Raw genomic sequence first — 23337 nt, 5'->3', positions numbered from 1 at the left:
CAGCTGTGTTTGAGAGAGAGAGTGAGAGTGAGCGAGTATATTCAGGCGGCAGTTTTGGGACGGAGAACGGGAGACGGACAGATCTGTCCCAGAGGGCACAATCCACCCCACAAATTCCCCTTTGCAAGCCCTGTTGAAATGAGCAAGAGCTGCCCAAGAGCACCCTGTTTCATCTACCCATTTTCCCACCATCACCCAAACCACTCCTGATCTCTGAGCTGCTATTCTTCATTATTACATCTGAATCCCCCTTTTTCCCCAAGCAGCTCAAAGTGGTGTACAAACACAGTTTTCCCCTTCCCCATTTTTATCCTCACAACAACCCTGTAAGGTAGGTTGAGAGAGACAGTACCTGGCCCAAGGTCACTCAGTGACCTTCATGGCCGAGCGGGAATTTCTTACTCTTACTTGCAAGGGTAGGATCATGAGGACAAGGAGCTGAATGCAGCCTTATGGGCCTCCTCTCTTTGGCCCTTGGGACTTCCCAGGCAATGCCCCTGCCTCAGTCCACCCTCTCTACTTCATAGCCCCCTCACCTGCCTGCTCCCCCCCCCAATCAAGTGCTTATGCCTGACTGGAATGCGTCCTTGAACTGTGATAATGCGTCGCTTGCCTGGATGGAGAAATGCCCGCATAGAAACTTGACAGTTGTATGGCTGGGATGTGGTCACTTACAAAGGTGAGAGTTGCATCTGTTGTTTCAGCTGCTTTTGGCTCCACCCACCACTTGCATGTGGCCCTCAGAAGGTTGTCCAAGAGACAATGTGGCCCTTGGGCTAAAAAAAAAAAGGTTAGTTATGAGCCGATGAATTTGTAGGTATGTTGCAGACATGCACATATGTCAGGGCTTCCACTGTGCACACAAGATCGCTCGAAGAGTGTGTGTCTCGTTCTTTTCTGTTCCTATGACACAGTTACGCCTGTTTTGCATGGGCTCTTTGCCCATCTCAAGGTGCCAACAGGGAGCTCTGCAGGTGATCTAGGGGTTCAGGTGGGCACGTGGAAAGAGGTGACCCCAGTTGAAGTAAGGGAGTGGTACTTTGCATTCTGTTTCACAGGTGGGAGGCTGAGGTGGCCTCACTGGTGCCACCAGCAAAGGATCTGGTAGCGCAAACAGCTCTCTGTGTTTGGTTGAAGCAAAATCCCTTTTTGGAGCACTGTCTGTGCCCAGAGCACTTTTACAGGAAGGAGGGAGAGATTTCCATGGACCCGCTGGACTTCAGGAAGGAAATCCCAGTGTCGTGGCAGGAACTGAACACCAGGAGGCAGAATCTCCTCAAACCTTCCAGCTCTTCACATTTAAATCATGCATGGGAGTTTTTCCGAGACCATAACATCTGCTCCTTCAGTGTTGCCACAAACTAGTAAGATTCAAAGGCCCTAAATGCCTTCAGTGACCAGAACGGCTAAGGTAGGTTGACTTTCCCCCCCTAATTGAACACACATCTGCTTAACAGCCTGATTTATGCAGGTACTTTTGCCAGGGAGGGTGAATGCTCAACATCAAGGTTACTCTATAGAAAGGTTTTGGGGAAATGGGGCATTTTGCAAGATGTTTATGGCACATGTGATAGGCATTATATTGTAAACTTTTCCCTTGGGGATTGGGGTGGGGTGGGGGGAATGACTCGATTGGCAAATGAGATGCAGAGATAAAACTGAGAAATAGCACAATGGGAATGAGTTGCACCTATCTAATGCAACTGGAGGGGGGGGAAGAGAACTATGGGATGTATAAGAGGATAAAGTTCATCCATTCATTTAGAACCCGCCTTTCCATTTAAATGAAAATGCTCAAGGTGGCTAACAGCATATGAAAGCACCTTAAAACGATCGAACCAAGAAGTTGGTTCCTCTAATCCTCAACTTGGGTGGTGAGTGCCAACAGAAGTGGAGTCAAAATAAGGCCACTGAGAAACAAGAGGAAAGGGATAGTATGTTTGGGAGAAATCCAAGGTCTGCAGAGCTACAAAAAAAAACTTTAAAAAGAAACATAAGGGGGCAAAAAGACTTGAACAAGAACAAAAACAGCCCAGTGAGGATATATCCTCACCTACGGGAGTGCCCCTGTTCAGGGATCCAGCCCTCGGTCTCCTTGTCCAGGATACAGCCCTCCCTGGTCTTCCATTTTCCAACTGACAGCTTTGTTCCCATCCCGTTATATTGATTTCGGTGGGACCTAAGTGTGGTGTCTGGGTGCAACCTGAGGTATTTTCCTATACCTTGATTAAAGCCAAAAGGGTGAGGGCGTTGGAGCCAGGACCCTAGAGCATGTGAGAACCTAGAGCATGCATGGAGGAATGTATGGGCAAAGGTGGTCCTTAAGATATCCAGGTCCCAAGGCATTTAAGAGCTTTAAAGGTTAACACCCGCACCTTGACTTGAGCCTGAAAAGATGCTGCTGGCAGCGAGGACATGTGTTGGAGAAAATGGAAACAAAGCACCTGGCACCCTTCAGCCACCTGAGCTACTAATTACAGTTTACAAACACATCAAGGGCAGCGCCACGTGGTATGTGTTACAGTAGTCCAATCTGGCGGTTGCAAGGGCATGCATAATATTGGGAAGATCCGATTGCAGTGCTTGAGTCTGGGGACTGCTGTCCTGGACAGGCAGAGCTGTAGTCTGACGCTGTTCTGGAAGGAAAAAACACAGGCATTCTGTACTAATTGCCTCGTGACTCTCCTCGCTTTTGCTTTTCTGTGCTAATTGCCTCATGACAGGAGCTCTGCTTATCCTTGCGCCGGCTTTTCCCCAGCCACACATCTCTCTGTGTTTTTGTTTAGCCACACACACAGAAAAAGGAGAACAAATGAAAGAAATTGTCCCCAAAGTCATATGGATGTAAGGGAAAACATTTATGAAGCAGCAGTGTGGAAAAGTCCCTGGTTTATCAGCCTGTTTACTGCTCATTTCAAACACACACGCGCGTGAGAGCTTTTTGGTCCTCCAGGATGCCACGGCGGCTTGCTTGTGAAGCCACCGGTTTTCTTTTCCACTCTTGGCACATGGCAGCATGAGAAGTTCAATAAATCAACTGGTGTGCATTTTATTGTCACGTTTATTGGGCTCTGGGGCTGCTTTAGTGTCAGGTTATGCGTGCTACCTGCCTGCGCTAATAAAGACAGAGGACATGTGTTGGCACTTACAGAATGTCTTATTCTGGACTCTCGGTTTTGGAAGAACTCGTCTCCATGCAGGTGGCAAACAGGGCTGGATTAACAATTGTACTTGGGAAGCTGTGGGGTGGAACCCCAGGCACACTGGGGCCCCTGCAGTAGCATCATTACTGAACAACAGTGGAGGCTGGTCCGTTAGAGTGACTGCGGTGTTGCCCCACCAAACTCAGCCAGCCCCTGCCTGCCTTACTATTTATTGTATTTATTTGTTGCTTACTACATTTTGTCTCGAAGCTGCTTACATTTAAAAATTCTAAAATTTAAATGTACAGTTTTGTAATATAACATTTACAACACACCAGAGATTTTTTTAAAAAAACCATTATTCTGACAGCCCCACCAGTCCCAATGGGCACTACTGCTGCTGAGACCTTTAATAGAGGAGAGAATATAACCAGATCTGTTGAGCTACAATTCCCTGAAGTTCAGTAGATGATAGCTTTATTATGAGACATCCACATCCTCCCAATTTAAAAAAGAAAACAGACACATCTGTTATCTTTTTGGCGCCAGGTCAAGACTTTCCTCTTCTCCCAGGCATTTTAGCATGTGTTTTTAAATTGTTTTTAATTTTTTTTAATTGTGTACTTAAATTTTGTGTGTGTGTTTTAAAATGTGTCTATTTGTTTTTAATGTTTTTAATTGCTGTAAACTGCCCAGAGAGCTTCGGCTATGGGGCGGTATATAAATGAAATAAATAAATAAATAAATAAATCTTTTAACCCCATGACTTTCAACCCAAGGATCACTGCTTGAGCCACATTCCGCAAGCTTCATTCAGGCGGTCCGCGGCATGTCCACACTAAATATTCATATTGATTTTTAATTGCGTCTTTTATTTCTTCCCTCATATCACACTTTGAATTCTAGGGAATGCAAGTGATAATGCAACAAAATACAATATAAGAAATGACAGAAGCAATCAGAATGCAATTAAAAATCATCTAGCATCTAGCATAGTGCATTAAAATTGCTAAGAGGCAGAAAAATCATTAAGTGGTCTACCAAGACCATCAGCAATTTTCAAGGGGCCGTGGAAAATGTTTGGGGCAGAGGACAGTTCTCTCTTTGCAGGAGGCTGCCTAGTCCAAATCTGGTTTAAGGAGAAGAAAATAATAGGGTAGGAGAGCAGGGTCTTTATGGGGTTCATCACCAGGAGCCAGACAGACAGCTGAGCATGCATACAGGTCTCCTGATCACTTCTCCACTATAGTGAGATGTACTGCATTTCTATTCAAATTACAGTAATTATTTCTAAATTTGCATCTATCCACATAAATTTGCACATGCATGCATTATGCACATCTGTACCCTCTTTTTTTTCCTGTGGTGGTGGAATGCGCCCCCAACTGAAATTAAGGCTCTCTTTTTACAAGCCTTTCTCCGGTAAATGAAGACAAACAGTTTTATTTTGACAGGCTTTTAATGTGCAACACCTACTTTTATTGCTGCGACTTGTAGATGTGTACCATCATTTACACTTGCGGCTGTATAGGTGTTTCTAAGTGTAGGCTGTATTTTATATTCTTTGTTATTGATTTTGGAAACTGTTGTACTTTTGCACTTTTATTCATTTGTATTATATGGTTTTATGACTTTGCTGGGTACCCTTTAGGAGAAGAGTAGGTTATAACTATAAAACTAATTATGATGTATGGTAACCTTCACCAACAGTGTGATGTGAAGAGTGTCAGGCTAGGACCTGAGAGACCAGGGTTCAAATCCTCGCTTGACTATGAAACCCACTGGGTGATCTGGGGGCCAGCCAGTCGCACAGCTTAACCTACCTCACAGGGTTCTTGTGAGGATAAAATTGGGAGGGGCAAAACCGTGTTTGTACACCACCTCGTATTTCTTGGAGGAAAAGTGGAATGTAAATGTAAGAAATAAATAAAAATTAAACCTCCACATGTTTTCTTTTCTAGTTCTGTAGCAATGCAGAGGATTGAATACGGGACCTTCTGCACGCCAAGTTGGGTGCTTTCTCTGTAAGCTACAACTTTTCCCTTAAAGGCAGGAAACTGTCTTATATTGAGTCGGCCCTCTTAACTGTTGTCTACAGCGATTGGCAGCGGATCGCCAAAATTTAAGAAAGGGTGTCTTTCCCGGACAGAGTGATTTGGTTTTGGGGCATTCTAAGGGTGGAATTAAATGTTAACGGCCTTCACAATCACACTGCAGAAGTCCAGCCAAAAGGATTCCTGGCAGCAAAGCTGAGAAACACCCAAGGGTCTGGTGAATGAGCACCAGCCAGTGTAGACACCTAGGACAGATGGTCTGACTGGCAACCTCGTGTGTTTCCATATAGGGGGACCCAACTCAGGCTGCAGATTGGCAGGTTATGAGCAACGGCGTGGACTCTTTTTTTTCCCCTGGGAGATTTCGAATTGGAAAATTTTCCTATGTTGCAAATTAGGCTAATTTGCCTCAGGAACGTTTCAGTTTGCACTGGAACATTTTCGGATGCCCTAGAGAGCGATCCAACTTAGCATGTTTGTTTTTCTTGTGTTTAGCAAACAAAGCCAAAGGGTTTGAAACCCCTAAGCTTGCTTAATATTGTGTTTGCAATAACAAGTCTTGCAGAACGTGCAATAACACCATGCCTTCTGCAAAGTTAAGTAACCTTTCAAGAGTTTTATTGAGAGTATCAACAAGAAGATATGTATCTTATGGATGTGTTATTAGGGTTTAATTTTGTTCTTTTTTAAACTTGATTTTAATGTTTGTAACACTTTGTAAGTTGCTTTGGGTAATAATTGCCTGTACATTTTGCTCAATATCTCAGCTTCTACAAATGCTAGAAACTAGAAATGGGGAGAAATGCCTCCTTCTCATTCCCCCTAGCAGTAATAATAATAATACTGTTCATTTTGCCTCTTATCTCAGCTTCTGCAAATGCTGAAGATACAAATACCGCCCACTCCTCCGCCTTCCTCCAGCCGGGCCCTGCGCGCTCCTCCCCTCGCCGCGGAGGAGGGAGGCGGCGGCGGCGGCAACAACAATGAGGCCGGTTCCTTTCCCATCATGGCTGCCGGGTGGCCGGCGCCGCTGCCGCCTTCGCCCCGCTGACGGGACCAGGCAGCTCCCCCGCCTCAGCGGCCCCCAAGGAGGGACGGAGGGACGGGGTGGGGGGAGAGGCTGAAGGAGGGAGAGAGAGACGTGGGTCGGGGGGCTGCCGAGGCGAGGAGCGAGCGCAGGGCGCTGCGCCCGTCACCGTCTCCTCGGGCCTGCTCGGAGCTCCCTCCTCTCAGTCCGCGCAACTGGAGAAACCTCACTTTCGTCCTCTCCCCCACCCCGCATTTTCTGTGGGGTGCGTAGTGTATGCCTCTCCTCAGCCTCTCGCTCCCACCTTTGAAGCTTTCAGATAATTCCTCTCTTACTCCCTTTATCCTAATAATCATTTTCTCTCTCCTCCACCCCATTTTCTGTGTATGCTCCCCTTGATGGGCGAGATCTCTCCCACCTTTGGGATAATTCCTCCCCCCCCTTTTTATCATCATTTTTTAAATATGTATGTTTGGAGTAACTGCATTTCTCTCACTTCCCATATTTATTCTTTCTGATTCCACACCCAGCCCAAGGGAGCTTTAATCCCCCCCCCAAAAATAATAATTCATTTTCTCTTTTTTTATAAACTTGAGGTGCAGGCACCCTTTCCCCCCCTTCTTCAGTCTCCCCTTTCAGGACTTTGATTTCCACTTAACCAAAAGAAGCTTTAATTTCACTATCTGCCCCCCCAAAAAGTAATAGGAATTTTTGTTCCTCCTTCCCTCTCTCTAGGAAGTCTGTCTGTATTCCTCAATGTCATCTTTTTCTGCATCTCTACCACTTGGGGGGTGAAGGGGAGAGTCCCCCTTTCCTGAGAGGCCCCCTTTGCATTCTCCATTCTGGGCATTTTTCAGACTGTTTTTCTCTTTCCAAGGATTCCCTCCTTCCCTTCCTGTTTTGCTTTTCTATCTTGACAACAGTTGGAAGCAAGCCCCTCTAACTTCCTGTCTTTCCACTTGTTGATGTTTGGCTTCAGGTGGTCCCAACTTTCCCGTAGATTTTGAGCATCTGGGGGCTCTGCTCCTGCTGTTTTAGAGTCGTCTCTGCACCCCCCGTCTTTAAAAGCAGCAACACCCAAAACAATCTGGACTCTTATGGAGCGTTCTGGGCGCCCTTCCTGCCTTCCGTCACTTTTGGCCGGAGTTGATCCAAAGCATCTGCCTTCCAAGGAATATCCCAAGAAAAAACCTTGCCAGCTGCCAAACTGGGATGAAGCCAGGCTCGGTCAGCTCACTTCGATCACATCTGGCTGTTGTGCAAAAACCTCCCTGCTGGAGAGCGGATGTGGACAAAGTGCCTGCAGGACTTGTGAATATCCCGCATCAGGTGACATCTGTATCTTTATATGACCAGTAAAGAACAGGTCAGGAGCGTGGGTATTAAAGCCACACGTGACTTCTAATGTTTTCCTCTTCAAAATGATCCCCCTCTTGCTTTCACTGGAACATCAGAGATGTGTCAGTGGGGGAAGGTAATCTGAGACTTTTGCTATGGGGCAGGTGAGTTTGGATAAGACTGAATTCCACTGAAATAGGTTGCTATCCAAAAAATCCTGTTACAGAGCCTCAGGCATTTTGAACTTTTTTTGTATTTTATTTTATTTTGGGGATGGGGAAGAGAAATGACTCTTGCCACGCATCTTTGTTTCAGATGTTTGAATAATACTTGAAGCCAAATGCTTTCCGTTTTTAGGCCTGTGGCAAGTGAGCGCTATGCAAAAAGAAAGGATTGTGATACTGATCTGCCGCAAGATAACTTCTCCCTGCAGTGTGTTTCAAGGTAGAGGATGAACTAGTACTGGATTACCCAGTGGAAGATCAAGGATGAGACTTTTAAACTTCTACTTAAAAAAAAACACTGCAAAATGTTTCATGGCTTTTGCAGCTGCTAAGTGGAACTTCTAATTTAGCGTTCTGACAAAATGAACAGCGCTCTGCGTCTTGGTTTGAGCTTTCTGCCTTGAGTGATCTTGGGGTCTGGAATTATCCACCCCAAGGTACTCATCTCCTCGTGAAGCTCTTTGGCAATCTGGAAGGTCTGTGTCTTCTTGTGTTGGGACAACCTGCATTTCGATACTTTATGGGTCAGCAGCCCGGAAAAGTTCTTGGGGACCAACGGAGGCCGAGTCTGCCTGCCCTGCACTTTATCAAAGCCACAGGGAAAAAAGAAACATCCAGGCATGGAGGCCCTCACTGTAATGTCTTTCTGGAACATGGTAAGAAGCTTCATCTGTGTCTGATTTTATATGTCTTTTTCCATGCAAAGAACAATGGCTTGACTCACGCTAAGTATTTTTAATTTGTAGGCTGCATCCAATGTTTGTCCCATTCAGAGCAGACCCATTGAAATTAATGGACGTAGCTAACTTGGGTTCATTAATTTCAGTGGGTTTACTCTGAGTAGAATTTAGTTGGATACAACCCAGTGTTTGTAAACCTAGCAAAGTCTTAATGTTTATTTGTTAAATTTATATCCCACCTTCCCTCCAAGGAGTGCAATGTGGTGTACATGGTCCTCCTCCCTCTCCATTTTATCCTCACAACAACCCTGTGAGGTAGGTTAGGCTGAGCGATTGTGACTGGCTTGAGGTCACCCAGCAAGCTTCATGACTGAGTAGGGATCTGAACCCTGGTCTACCAGGTCCTACTCTGACACTCTAACCACTACACCACACTGGCATGGAAGCAAGCAACGTTTGAAATCTTAGGATAACCAGAGTTAACAGGTCTGCTTTTTGCATGCAATGTACCACGTTAGACATTAGGGTAATTGGGGTATTTGAGATTCCAGTTTCAGTGGAGATTTTGTTGAAACTGAGTTGTGTGTTTTCATGTTGTGGGTCTCTGTGTCATAGGCTGAGAGAGGAGACACTTCCTGCACAATTGTATTTTTACTCCCAATGCTAGGGTAGGGAAACTCATATTTCTATTCTGAAGGTGGTTAACAAACAGTTAAAACAGGGGTCTGCAATTTTTTGGGCCGAGGGGCACATTTGGAACTTTGAGGAAGTGCCTTTTTATTTTTATTTATGATTTGATTTATATCCAGCCCTTCCTCCCAGCAGGAGCCCAGTGCCTTGGGCGCCAGTCACAAAATGGGTGCTGTGGACCGTGTGGCATGATACACATTGGGGTTATTTTCTGAGATCTTTCACAGGTGCCATAAGAGGCACTGGCAGACACAGTGGTGCATGTGCTTTCAGTTCATTTGATGACTAAGCCTTTTTGGTGTTACAGTTGCCCTTGTGTGAACAGAAACTGCACCCTACAACAGTGGTTCTCAAACTGTGGTCCATGGACCACCAGTAGTCCGAGAGCTTCGTTCAGGTGGCTCGCGGCATGTCTGTGGATTTGTGGTTGAAGATAGGAGGTGGCACATTCATCGCATTGAGTATTCATATTGATTTTTAATTGTATGTTTATCGCTTCGTTGATTTCTTATATTGTATCTTAGTTTATTTGAATTCCATGGGATTACAGTTGCTACGACAGGCAGCAAAAGACGTTAAGTGGTCTGCCAAGACCCTCAGCAATCTTCAAGTGGGGCGAGGGGGAAAAGGTGTGGGAATCACTGCCCTCGATCATATCCTATGTTCCCCTGTAGCTTCACATTGCAAAAGGAGATTTGTAATAAGGGACTAGTTGTATTCCAGGTAGGCTAGTCTGCCATTACTAAGAAGACCCTGCCAGATCAGGCCAGTGGCCTATCTAGTCCAGCATCCTGTTCTCACAGTGGCCAACCAGATACCTGTGGGAATGCTGGGTCCTGTCCACCAAAAATAATGCACTGTGCCTATAAAATAATGCTCTGCCAGTTCTTAAAAAAATCATTTACCTCTACAGACCTTAACTAAGCTGAACCCAGGTGAACGTTTCTGGCCAGGACAGAGCATAGGGAGGAACAAATCTCCTTTTTTTTGCTTTTCTTGAAAACTGCTGATCTCATATGTTTGTTGTAGCTGAAGGCGGAGTTCAAGGTTTCTGCTCCACAGTCTGTGGAATCCGTGTCTGTCTCGGCTGAAAGGAATGAACTCATTGTCCTAAGAGGCTTGTAGTATGCAGTACAAAGTGAAGTAATCCAGGGTTCATTAGTAACACACACAAAAAGAGTTGGCATTGTTACATCTGTGGCTATGTGTCTGTCTGTCTTAAGCAGAATATAAAGTGTCCTCATAGTGTCAGAATAGATATAATTGCCCCAGGGTGCAGAGATGGGAGACAGCTTGTATGAAATTGACATGTAGAAATGAAATTGAGATGTAGAATCATACTTTATACCCATAGGATTTGTTGCCTGCAACTCCATTTCATAATCTGCTGAGCCTTGAATTACATACATGGGGTCATAGCTGGGCCATCCCAATATTAAGAGTGACACTGAAGTGGCTAGCAATAAAGGTCTAATCTTTCAAGGGGGACTTGCTTATGTGGGGTTGTGCGCCTTCCTCGGTGCCATATCCTGATAGGATATGTGAATGCGATGATGCAGCCTGATTGCAGAGCCAGGGTTTTGTTGGTAACAGGCCTAGGAATACGCAGGGTGGGCTGAACTTCTAACCATGGTTAGGAGACTTAAGAGTGCCCTGAGAACTTGCATGAAGCTCCTTCGCCTTGCGCTGTTGGGTGGGAATTCTCTCCTCCCCGTGGTGATGAAGATTATGATTAAAATACTGTACTCAAAAGTACCTTGCAAAAGTACTCAGATACCTGACCAATGGAATTACAAATGGCATATCCATCCATCCATCTTTCTGAAATCTTTTGTGAGATGACCACAGGATGGCAGGAGGAGGCTGTACATAATTTGAGTGGCAAGAATTGCCTGAAAAAACTGTCACAGTATGGGATATGGAACAGGGGAGGGAACTTCAGGCTGTTGTTCTGAATGCAGTCCTGCAGCCCTCACTATCTGGTCCTTGGGACTCTCCCTAGGAAAGAAAGAGAGGAGAATGTCTGGGGAACGACTAAATGTGATTAATGTTGGGCCCCTCCTGGCATTTTTTTTTTTGTCGAGAGTAATTGTTGTTATTAGTCTCTTTCCTTGCAAAGCAACCCAAAGCGACTTACAACAATAAGATTAAAACCAATTACAACGTATCTATTAAAACAACAAACACAACACAGCCTCAAAACAAATCAGTACAAATAAAGACCGGTCTTGCAAGACCTGCCCATTAAAAGAGGCCCTGGATACCTAAAGCCCTTCAAATTAAGGGCCAAAAAGCCTGGGTAAAACAGGAAGTTTTTTGCCTGGCACCTAAAAGTAGATAGTGCTGGTGCCAGGCACACCTCCCTGGAGAGAGAGCATTTCACAACTGGGGAGACACTATGGAAACGGCCCATTCTTGTGCTGCCACCCTCCCTCGGAGGGCCACACAAAGAAGGGCCTCAGATGAAGGATGCAAGGTCTGGGTTGGTTCATGCTGGAGAGGTGGTCCTTGAAGTTTTGGGGTCCTAAGCCACACAAGGCTTTATAGGTCAAAATCAGCACTTTGCGTTGAGCCCGCAATCTAACTGGTAACCAGTGCAGTTGTGCCAGAATAGGTGTTATATGTTCCGACCATCCTATGCCAGTTAACAACCTGGCTGCTGAATTCTGCAGCAGCTGCAATTTACGAACCGTCTTCAAAGGCGGCGCCATGTGTAACGCATTGCATAATCCACGTTAGAGGTTACCATTGCGTGGGCAACCTGGCGTTAAGCTGATCCTGTCCCGCTGGGCCACCAGCTGAGGTCGATGAAAGGCACTCCGCGCCACTGAGCCTCAAGCGACAGTAATGGATCCAGAAGTACCCCCGAGCTACGTACCTGCTCCTTCAGAGGGAGTGTAACCCCATCCAGAGCAGCCATGTCCCACACCCAGTCTAGGGAACCCCCCATTAGCAGCACCTCAGTCTTGTCTGGATTATGCTTCAGTCTATTGGCTCCCATCCAGTACATTACCGAGGCACGGCATCGATCTAGCACATCCACTGCCACACCCACAGATGTCAAGGAGAAATAGAGTTGTATGTCATCAGCTTATTGCTAACAATGACTCCCAAAGCTCTGCATGACTCCACCCAGCGGTTTCATGTAGATGTTAAAAAGCATGGACGGATAACATTGAACCCTGTGGAACCCCACACTGAGGGTTCCACAGGGCCGAACAATAGTTCTCAAGTGCCACCCTCTGAAAATGACCGTCCAAGTAGGACTGGAACCATTGCAGACCAGTGTCGCCCGCCCCCAACTTACCAGTTTTAACTTAGCAGTTACACTCCCCCTGTCTCTCTCCTGACAGAGATCATCTTACAGGGCAACCAACGCAGTTTCTGTGCCAAAACCAGGCCTTAACCCTGATTGAAATGGATCTAGAAAATCGGTTTACTCTGCAACATCTCATTGATGCAATAATGGTGCGTTAGTGACTGCATATCATTCCAGTTTATTAGTTGTTCTGTGATGTTACCACGTTATTGCTATCTGGAGGGGGCACTCTTGCGCTACAGCACAACAAAGGCAAGACAAAAATTGAATAAACTGGAACCTTTATGGTATGAAACGTTGCAGGATTTTGTCAGGAAACTGTGGGACATGCACTGATTGGAACGAAACAGTATGTCTGCCCCAAAACCTTTGCAGGTGTAAATGTTATTTAAAGCACGCTTGTGTATAACTGCTCATACCATCATGACCACAAATCATGATGAATGTTCAATAAAAAGGACTGAAGGGGCTCATTGTATATGGAGCTTGGGCATCAGTGTACCTGCCTGAATTGTTAATGGCAGATGCTTCCAGCTTAACTTCTGCCCATCAGTTTTGTTGTTAGAACAAAAGCCCCACAACCACAACAGTTCGGTTCTTGGCAACCAAAGGAATGAGTGAGAGCGGTGATGAAGTTGTTGGTATTTGTGTGAGCCCTCGCAATTCATCGTCTCCCAGAGCAATTGTTGCTCTTCCTTTCCTCTTTGAAATATGCCAGGAGGGCAGGACAGTCGTTTCAACTTGGAGGCAGTTCAAGTTTCCAGCAAGATTTCCCCCTTTACGCTGGCAAAGGTTGCACGCTTTCCAAAAACGGTCCATGTTTGTGACACTGGTGTGTTTAATGAGCCAGTAATGGGCAGCATGTTGTGTTCCTGATTTCATTAGCTCCTCTCGGAACAGTTACAACCTGTCACTGAAGACGTGACACAGGACAGGCATATGCAGATTTCTCCCCCCCTTTTTTGTTGTAAAGCTTTGCTTGCCATTTGTTCTTTAAAAAACAACGCACACCCCCCAAAATGGAAAACCTGCAATAGGTTTTAATGGCCACTTGATGTCTTTGCTGGATCCTTTACGTCAGGCGCGGGGGAACCTTTGGCTCCCCCAGATGCTGCTGGATTACAGCTTCTGTCAGCCTTGACTGTTGGCCATGCTGGCCGGGGCTGATGGGAGTTGTAGTTTGGCAACATGTGGAGGGCCAAAGGTCCCCCAACCTCGCTTTAGCCTCTGTGCTTTTTAGGCAAGTCCGGAACACTTTAATGAGAGGAACGTGCCGTTTAGGAAAGGAAAGTGAGAATATTTTAAGGAATGGTAAACCAAGAACTAAGGTATTAAGGGGAAGGTCCAGAAGGTATGCTTTGCATGTGTGTATTGGGAGGGACCTTAACTCAGTGGTCGAGGACATGTTTTACATGGGGAAGGCTTTTTAAAAAATGTTTTAAAATATGCTTTGTTTTAATATGTTTTTAACAGTTATGTGTTTTAACATATTTTGGAGTCTGTTTTTACGATGTTTTAAAGTGTTTTTAGTTGTTTTTGTTTGCTGAAAAAAGAAAGGGTGGAGAAAGGGTGGGATATAAATGAAATAAATAAATAATGATAATAAAGAAGTCATAGAGTCAGTCCCTGGAATCGTCAGTTAAATAAAAGGATCGGGTATCAGCTACTAGGAAAGATCCTTCCCTCTTTGAGAGACCCCGGAGGGCTGCTGCCAGTCAGAGTGTATACGACTGGCACTGATGGACGAATCGTCTGATGTGAGCAGTGGAGGCTAGTGCCCATTCGGACTGCTGGGGAGGAAGGCCGGGAGGCCAAGAGTAGGTGGCTCCAGAGCCAATGACAGGCAGAGCCAACTCATTCTAGTTTTGCCCCCATCCTCCTCCTCCCTGCTGAGTTCTATGAGGGCAACTCTGAGACTCTGGAGGAGCAAGCTGGCAGACAGTGCTGCCTGCCCCTGGGCTGGTTGTGGCAGATGGACGTTGGTGGATGGCAGGCTGAGCTGGGTGAGGCAGTGCCCCATTTGCCGTAATGGGCCGGCCCCACTGGGCATAAGGCAGCTTCCTGTGTCCAGAAGGTCCCAAGCTCAGTCCCTGCTGTCCTGTTCTTTCTTTGCAAGCAAGCGAACAAGCAAACAGAGGTTTTGGGTAGCAGGTGATGGGGAAAATCCCTACCTCAGACCCTGGAGAACCACTGCTGGTCAAAGCAGACAATTCTGAGCTAGAGAGATCAATGGGACCACTAGATATCAAGCAGTTTGTGCATGGGGATGGGCCATAGCTTAGTTATGTTAATGTTATGTTATGTGAATGTTTATTTATACCCCGCCTTTCGGCCAAACAGCCCTCAAGGCGGCTTACAGAAAAAGTAAACACAAGTATAAAAATACAACAAGAAGTGTGTGTGTATGTACTGCCTTCAAGTCGATTCCGACTTCCCTATGAATAGGGTTTTCATGAGGCCGAAAGGCAGTGACTGGCCCAAGGTCACCCAGTGAGCTTCATGGCTATGTGGGGATTCGAACCCTGGTCTCCCAGGTCGTACTCCAACACCTTAACCACTACACCACACTGGCTCTTACAAAAAATTAAATTAAATAGCAAATAACATTAATTAAGAAAAAATATCCAGGAAAGGCATTCCATCTCGCCTGAACTTACAGCTATTTCAAGGGCAGTACACCAGTCCGAAATGGCGACGGCCTGCGGCTCAGGCCAGGAGTAGTGCAGCTTAACGCTGGGGGTCTCCGTCTGCATGCCCTGGCCCAGGACGCTGCCACCACAGCTGGCAAAGTGAAAGCAGGGCGGCGGCAACCAGCGGGCCGGCCAAGTGGCCTAGCCCGTGGGCCTTCCAACGTTGCCGCGGTAGCTCTTGGGCCTCGTAGTCTTAGTGACATGATAGCATGTGCGTTGTTTCCTGAAGGCCCCAGATTCAGTTGCCGGTGTTTCCAGTTTAATAGGATCATAGTCTTAGTCATATACTTAATCCTGTTCCATCCTGTTCTTAAACGGCCCCATCTAGCTCAGTATTGTCTACGCTGACTGACAGCAGCTGTCCAGGGTTTGAGACAAGTCTTTCCCAGCCTTATTTATTTATTATTATTTATTATTTATTTCATTCCATTTCTATACCGCCCTTAGCCTATGGCTCTCTGGGTGGTTCACAGCAAGGAATAAAATACAATACAGTAAAATAAAAATCAGGTAAAATCACTAAAAACATACAGCTTGAGCATTTAACCACTTGGAATAAAATTAACTTAACAATAAACATTAAACATTAAAATGCCTGGGAGAATAAAAAGGTTTTAACCTGGCGCCAAAAAGATAGAAGAGTAGGCGCCAGGCGCACCTCATCGGGGAGACTGTTCCATAATATGGGGGCCACCACTGAAAAGGCCCTGGATCTAGTAACAGCCCTCCGAGCTTCCCTATGGGACGGGACTCGGAGGAGGGCCTTAGATGTTGAACGTAGTGAGCGGGTAGGTTCATAGCGGGAGAGGCGTTCCGCAAGGTATTGTGGTCCCGCACCGTGTAAGGCTTTATAAGTCAAAACTAGCACTTTGAATCTAGCCCGGAAACAAATAGGTAGCCAGTGCAAATGCGCCAGAACAGGTGTTATGTGTGCGGACCGTCTGGTCCTCGTCAGCAGTCTGGCTGCTGCGTTTTGCATTAGCTGTATTTTCTGAATTGTCTTCAAAGGCAGCCCCACGTAGAGTGCATTGCAGTAGTCCAATCTCGAGGTTACCAGAGCATACCTTACCTGGAGACGCCAGGGGATTACACGTAGGACCTTCTGCATGCAAGGCGGATGCTCTAACCACTGAGCTACAGCCCTTCCCCATAACAAAGGATCAAAAAGAGGCTGCTGCAAGTTGGCATGAGCAGGGCTTAGTGAGATGGTTTCTTGCAGCGTGTGAGACAGCTTCGTAATACAGGAAACACTACAAAATGGACTGTATTAGCTAAATTGGATAAAATGAGTCATTACAACTAAGTTTTACTCAGAGTAGACCCACTGAAATTAATGCACTTATGTTAGCCATGTTTATTCATTTCAGTGGGTCTACTCTTGAGTAGGACTAGCGTTGGATACAACCCATTGTATCATCAGTGTAGTGTTATTTGTGCTCTGTATTTGAACCTGAACAGTATGACAAGGGTTATAAAGTAATAAAGGTATTGACTGATTATAAAATGACAATAACAAATTACAGCAGTAGTTAAAAGCTCAGCATAAAACAAAGTGGAACAAAATAAAGCAAAGTAAACAAGGGTTCTTCCAGATGGGTGGCTTAATTTGCAAATGGATCATTGAGATATTGCAAATATGTTGTTGGCAAGTTTGGAGGGTTTTTTAAAAAAAATTAAATCAGATTTAATGCAAACATTTTCACAGGCTGGTATTTTGATGCCATCAATGTCATGTGGATGCATGTATGAGGAGCATCTATGCCATAATAAATGCATGTTTGGTAGCACCTTAAAACACCAACCAAAAAGGCCTGGGCAAATTAAGAAAAAAAGTTTTAATTTGGCATCGAAAAAAGAATAGAGACAACCTTTATGATGGAGTTTTAAGCTCTATCTATTTTTGAAACGCCTTCCTGATGACTGATATTTCTCTTGATGTTACCTGCTCTTACTGATTGACCTTCTGCATCTTAGGTTGGCAGGCACTTGAGCTTCTCCCGGTCCATCAGTTATAGTACATCTTTCTCCATTTAAACAAACAACCTCAGAATAATTTGAAGGAAAAAAAACACCCCTAGAATTCAGTGCAAACACTTTTACCTAACCCGTTTCTGCCCCCTCTCAAAAGCTGCTTGTTATTTTGGAAGCCTATAAATAAACCTTATTCATCCCTTTTACATTTGTCAGTACTGATCTCATCTTGTGTTTAAAAGACCATCGAAGTTGTGTGTTTGTGTATATATATGCTTGTGTTTGAAAATTGGGAATATTCTGCAGTGTTGTCTTGTCTCTATGTAAAATGTGGTGATCTGAGAATTGCAGTTCTGGGTGGCATTTAAATTGTTCAAATTTAAAGCCGTGTGCGACAATGAGTACTTAAGTTCCCTCTTTTCCTGGCTGTTTTTGAAATGTCGTCTTGATGAATACGTCTCATGACACCACCTAATTAGGGGCTGTTTTAACTTTCTTAATTAGGGGCTATTTTAAAACTTGAAACAAGAGAAAATAATAACCATCTGTCTCCAACCCCCTTTTACAACAGCATCAAGTTTTTTGTAGATTGACTTATGAGAGCTGCTACTTTTAATCAAATTGACTTTCATTTGTTTTTAAAGCGATAGTAACTGTGTTGTATTAGAGGAGGTAAAGCTCCTGTGCTGGAGCGGGAGAGCACACAGTCTCCAGAGAACGAAAGGGAATGAGGAGTGAGGGAGACAAAGCTGATTTGCAATTCAAGTTTAGGGAGCTAGTACAAACCATAGTTTCTGGTTTGGATGCAGCAATAAACCATGGACTTGATCAAACCAGGAAGTAAGTAATAGGCATGGTTAAAAAATCTTTCCTGTGCCAGTTTTAGCACTTCATTTATAGCTTACATTACACTAGTGTTCCCAGTTATGTCTGAACTGGGGAACACTAGTTTAATCTCATCTCACCAAGCTAATAAAACAGGAGATTCTGGTTAGTTAACCAACATTAAACTAGAGTTGCCCAGTTCAGATGGAACAAGGGACTCTGGTTTAATGTAAGAGAGAGTAAAATGCTAAAGACTTCATATGGTATGAGGGAGAAGCATACAAGCCAGATACTTGTTTCTGGCTTCGTAAACCGTGTGAAGATGGGAAAGAACTTATGAACCTGCCTATTGGTGACAAGTATGCAGGGTGAGTAAAGAGTGCACAAGTGCAGGACTGCTTTCTGTAGAACAGGGATGGAGAACCTGTGGCCTTCTGGATGTTGTTGGGTTACAACTCCCATCACACCTGACCATTTTATTGATCAGGTCGAGTCAAGCAGAGAAATGCCACATGTTCATGTAAAACAGAATATGGCAGTGTTGCTGTTGGGGGAAGGATTGTAGCTCAGTGGTTGAGTATCTGCCTTGCATGTAGAAAGTTGCAGGTTCAGCCCCTGACATCTCTGACCCCCCTTCCTGAAACCTGGGAGCGATCCCCTGCCAGTTGGTGTCGACAGTACTGAGCTAGATGGGCCAGTTTTCTGACTCTGTATAAGGCCAGCTTCCTAAATTCCTATGGTTAAGTAATAGCCATAACTCAGTGGTAGAACATCTGTCTGGCCCGCAGAAGGTCCCGGGTGCAATTCTTGGCATCTCCAGGTAGGGCCGTGAAAGACCTCTGTCTGCCGCTCTGGAGAGCTGCTGCCAGTCAGTGTAGATAATCTTGAGCTCGGTAGATCAATGGTCTGACTCAGTATATGGCAGCTATCTTGAAACTTTGACAACCCTGCCTATCAGCCTTTTTCATTTCACAAGATAATAGTCCTACCTACAACACGGGCCAGATTAGAATAATGGCTGGAATTTGGCAGCTACTGCTGACTCTCAGCATTTCCCTGATTGTTGTGCCTGTTGCCCTTATTACTTCCTTTTTACAAAAGTCCAGGCAGCAGAAGGAATTTCGGCTGGCAAATTGCTAACGGAGTGACAGGCAGGCACTCTTTAATGGCACCTACAACTTCAAGGGGAGCCTCTAGAAAGTAAGAAATAGTTAATGTCATGTTTTCATCCTAGGTGAGAATTTTGAGGCTTTAAACTTGCTTATTTCCTTGTTTTTAAATCGCCCCTTATTGCAATAAACAATAGTAGTGATAAGTGAGCATCATTAGTTCTACTTTGTGTATTGTTAGAGCAGACTTTTTAAGTTCCTGTGTGGTCAAAATAACATCATTTGGGCCAAATTCATATCCCTGGTAGAGAGACTCAGGCCCTGCTATTGCGCTCGGGTCCTGCTCACAGGCATGGGAAGGGCCATAGCTCAGCGGCAGAGTATCTGCTCTGAATGCAGAAGGTCCCAGGTTCAACCCCAAGTACAACTGGGAATGTCCCCTGCCTGAACTCCAGGAGAGCCGCTGCCAGTCAGTGTAGACTACAATGAGCGAGATAGACCCAATGGTCTGACTCGGTATAAGGCAGCTTGCTCAGTTCCTATGATCTACATTCCATAGGCATTCGGTTGGCCTCTGTGGTTTACGATGGGCATTTGGTCTGATCCGGTAGGCAGACTCTATTTATATTCTTACATACTGAGTATCAGAAGGGTAGGAAATGACTTTTAAAGGCTTGAAGACTTTTAAGGTTTTGCAGGGTTGTATAACTTTGACATTGTAAACATCTGCTTGTGCTATTTGAGAGTCTTGCAGTTTTTTTAAAAAAAGATTTCTGTTGTCTAATCTGCTTTTTATGCTGCATTTGTATTTTAATGGATTTGGATTTGGTACTTTAATCTTTCAACTTTAAGTAAGCCACCCAGAGAACTCTGGTTATGGGTTGCCCATGTTAGGCAGCTGCTGCTTGAAATTAAAAACACACTCCTTTGCCTACACCTTTTCCTGACCATTTTTGCTGTTCTGATATTAGCTTTGCTCCCTCCCATCCACCCTGATTTGGTTTTAATAATTGGATCTTATTGATTATACTGCATTGTGTTACATTTTATATGTGAACTGCTTTAATCGTTCATCACAGAAGTGAAAAGTGGTGTATAAATGTTCTAAATAAATACAGATAAATAAAATAAATAAATCACGAGTAGGGTACCTTTGGCCCTCCATATGTTCCTGAACGACAGTTCCCAGCATCATGCAAGCATGGCAAATAACCAGGGATGATGGGAGTTGTAACTTTTCACAACATCTGGAGGGCCAAAGGGCCGATAAACAAACAGGTCAAGATAAGACTGGAAGGGCGGTGTTCTCTTGGGACTCACAGTGGAACATAAAGGTCTCCTAGGTCAGACTATTTGTCCATTGAACCCAATATTGTTGACTCTGACTGGCAACAGTTTTACAGAGTCTTTGGCTCTTTCCCATCATCTGCTATCAGCTGGATCCTTCTAACCAGAAATAACAAGGACTGAGCATAGGACTTTCTGTATACAAAGGACATGCTCGATCTCTGAGCTATGGCCCATCTGTCTACCTTACACGGTTGTTGTACATGTTAATGGAATAATGTATATAATGTGCTTAAATCACCATGTAAATACTTTTAAGTATTTCATGGTTATACTCCCTCAGCTGAAAGAATAGAGATGACTGAAAACAGTGGTGGTTGGTACTCGTAGACATTGGTAGGGCGGAAGCCAGGGAGGCCAATGGTAGGCAGAGTTAGAGCCAATGACAGGCAACAGAGCCAATGATAGATGGAGCCAGAGCCAATGACAGGTGGAGTCAACTAATTCTAGTTTTGTACCCATCCTCCTCCCTGCTGAGCTCGACAAGGTCAGCACTGAGAGTGAGGGGAAGGAAGCTGACACCCAGTGGCACCTCCTGGGCTGGTTGGAAGTAGAAAGGTGGACAGGTGGAGCTGGCTGTGGCAGATTGGGGTTGGAGAGGCAGTGCCCCATTCATCCTAATGGATCAAGCTCATGCAGATAGCAGTTATCATCTCAGGATTACATCTTTTGAAATAACAAGGAACTTTCAATCTTGATCATGTTTTTTGAAGAAAAAGAATACCAGAGTTGAAGGGCTTCTGCTAAGGAGCTCAATAGTTCCAAATTAGGAAGCAGAGTTTTTTAGTTGGGTTTACAGACCTTTGATGCCCCTGGCATGATGCATCTTTCACAACCGCTCATTGGTTTTTTAAACATCTAGCTGTACAAGATGCATCACCATCCGAGCCTGCCAGTGAGTCACAGGCAAAGTGGAGCAACATGCTGCATTTTGGGTAAAGGGCAGGTTTTTGTGGTTAAAAAAACAGGAGGGCTTGAGAAGAGCTGCGGTGATGATAAAAAGGGAACTTTAATTTTTGGGATGCCAGGTGATCAGTCAGAAGAGCGTTTCCCACTGTGCCCGAGGCTGGGTCTGCGCTGTGGTGTTTTGGCTGGGGTTGGTTTAGCACCAGCTGTGCATGGCCGAGCCCAGGATTTGCATGCCAGCTACATCTAGTAGATTAATGGCTTTGGGGTTTCCAGCAGTATTGGATGGTCCGACAAAGGGAGCTTTTGCAGAAGAGTCTGAGACTCTTGTGGGGTTGCTGGCACAGCCTTTTGGAGGTCACTGCTGCGTGCCCAGCCTGGAATGCTCTCAACACTCCCCTAAAGCTGCCTGTTGCATGGAAAGATCCGGGAAAGGCCACGTCTCAGTGGCAGAGCAACTGGTTTGCATGCAGAAGGTCCCTGGTTCAATCCTTGGAGTATCCAGGTAGTGCTTGGAAAGAGACCTCCTGCCTGAAACTTCAGAGACCGACAGCTGATTAGTATAAACAGAGCTATGGGTCTGACTCATTAAGGCAACTTCCTGTGTGTTCCTGAGGCATTCCTTATTCTTGGAATACCCACATTTCTTATCATGTCTGGGTTTAGACTGCCTGTAGAATGACTTCTTTAGGAATAGGTATTAGCAGTAACCTGGATCCTGTGATGTATATCTTCCTGCTGCTTAATTTACACGAAGGAAATTGTAATGCATATGGGATTGGTGATGATGAAGTTTACTCTTTTTGGTCCAAGGATATTGACCAACGTTGTTTCCCTGCTTCATCTATATGGTTTGATTGTGTTTTCTTGGTAAAGGTCAGAGAGTGACGTAGACAGGCTGGAGGGGGGGGGAAGTTGTGTTTTTAAAAAGCCTCTTTTTGAAAGCCTGTATTTTTCCGCCAGATTTCTATTATAAAAAGGTGAGTCTTTGATTTCCACTTTGTTTTCTTTTCAGTTGTTGAGACGTGACCTGCAGTTCACTGTGAGGATGGCAGTGTGACTGTAGCATCTTAATGTAGGGCAGGTGCTCAAAAGCTCTGCAACAAGACACTTTCTCTCTATTCACTTGATTGATTGATTTTTTTAAAGGACGTCTGGAAAAATGGAACACACGTCACCAGCAATTACTTACAACCTGCTCCTGATGCAGTACTCAGTGGGTTTTTCTGCAAAATTGGGCAGGAAGTAATAAGGAAGATGCCCAAATGGACAGGATGTATCTAGCGGAGGAGCCAGCTAATACAAAAATTAGTTGGCGCCTTCACTAGGTAAATCCTGTCCATTTGGCCATCTTCTTTGCATCTATGGAGGCAGAGCATAGTAGACATTGATAGTCATGATTTTCTCTAATCCTGTTTTAAAGCCATCCAAGTAGGTGCCTCCCATGGGAATGAATTCCATAGTTTATCTATGCTCTGTGTGAAGTAGTCCTTCCTTTTGTCTCTCCTGAATCTCCCCACATTCATTGGGTGTACTTGAGTTTCTAGTGTTATGAGAAAGAAGGAGAAAAAGTTTCCTCTGTCCATTTTCCCCACGCCATGCATAATTTTATACACTTCTGTCATGTCACCTCCTACTCGCCTTTTTGCTAAGCTAAAAAGCCCCCAATGCTGCAGCCGTTCCTCATAGGGGAATTGCTCCATCCATAGAGGAGTTTCCCCTCCCCTGATTTAGAGGCATACCAGGTCTGATCCTGAAGGTAGCATATAACCATCATGACTGGTAGCTGCGGATAGCCTTATCGTCTGTGAATTTGTCCAGTCCTCTTCTGAAGCCATCAAAGTTGGTGGCCATCTCTGCATCTTGTGGGAGTGAATTTCATAGGTTAAGTGCTGGGTGAAGAAGTCCTTCCTTTTGTCTTTCCTGAAACTCACAATCCAGCTCCTTCGGATGACCTTGTTGGTTTCTAGCATTATGAGAGGGGGGTAAGACTGAATCAAAGTAGACCCACTGA

The 23337-nt window shown here is 45.0% G+C and overlaps 1 protein-coding gene across 2 annotated transcripts in view; it reads left to right on the top strand.

Annotated features, from left to right (window-relative positions):
• Positions 1-6121: 6121 nt before the first annotated feature.
• Positions 6122-23337, top strand: part of ABL1 (ABL proto-oncogene 1, non-receptor tyrosine kinase) — a 117944-nt gene continuing 100728 nt past the window's right edge. The window contains exons 1-2 of one of the 2 annotated variants that reach the window (XM_061603683.1): positions 6122-6489; positions 7204-8442. In XM_061603683.1, coding sequence (XP_061459667.1) covers positions 8307-8442 — 136 coding nt within the window. In that variant the 5' untranslated portion in view covers positions 6122-6489; positions 7204-8306. Of the gene's footprint in view, positions 8443-23337 lie in introns of both variants that reach the window. The other variant, XM_061603682.1, reaches the window with a different exon arrangement.

The sequence above is a fragment of the Rhineura floridana genome, chromosome 20 (assembly GCF_030035675.1).
Source record: "Rhineura floridana isolate rRhiFlo1 chromosome 20, rRhiFlo1.hap2, whole genome shotgun sequence".
NCBI lineage: Eukaryota > Metazoa > Chordata > Lepidosauria > Squamata > Rhineuridae > Rhineura > Rhineura floridana.
The sequence above is the reverse complement of the archived record's forward strand: the minus strand, read 5'-3'. Positions and strand labels throughout refer to the sequence as shown.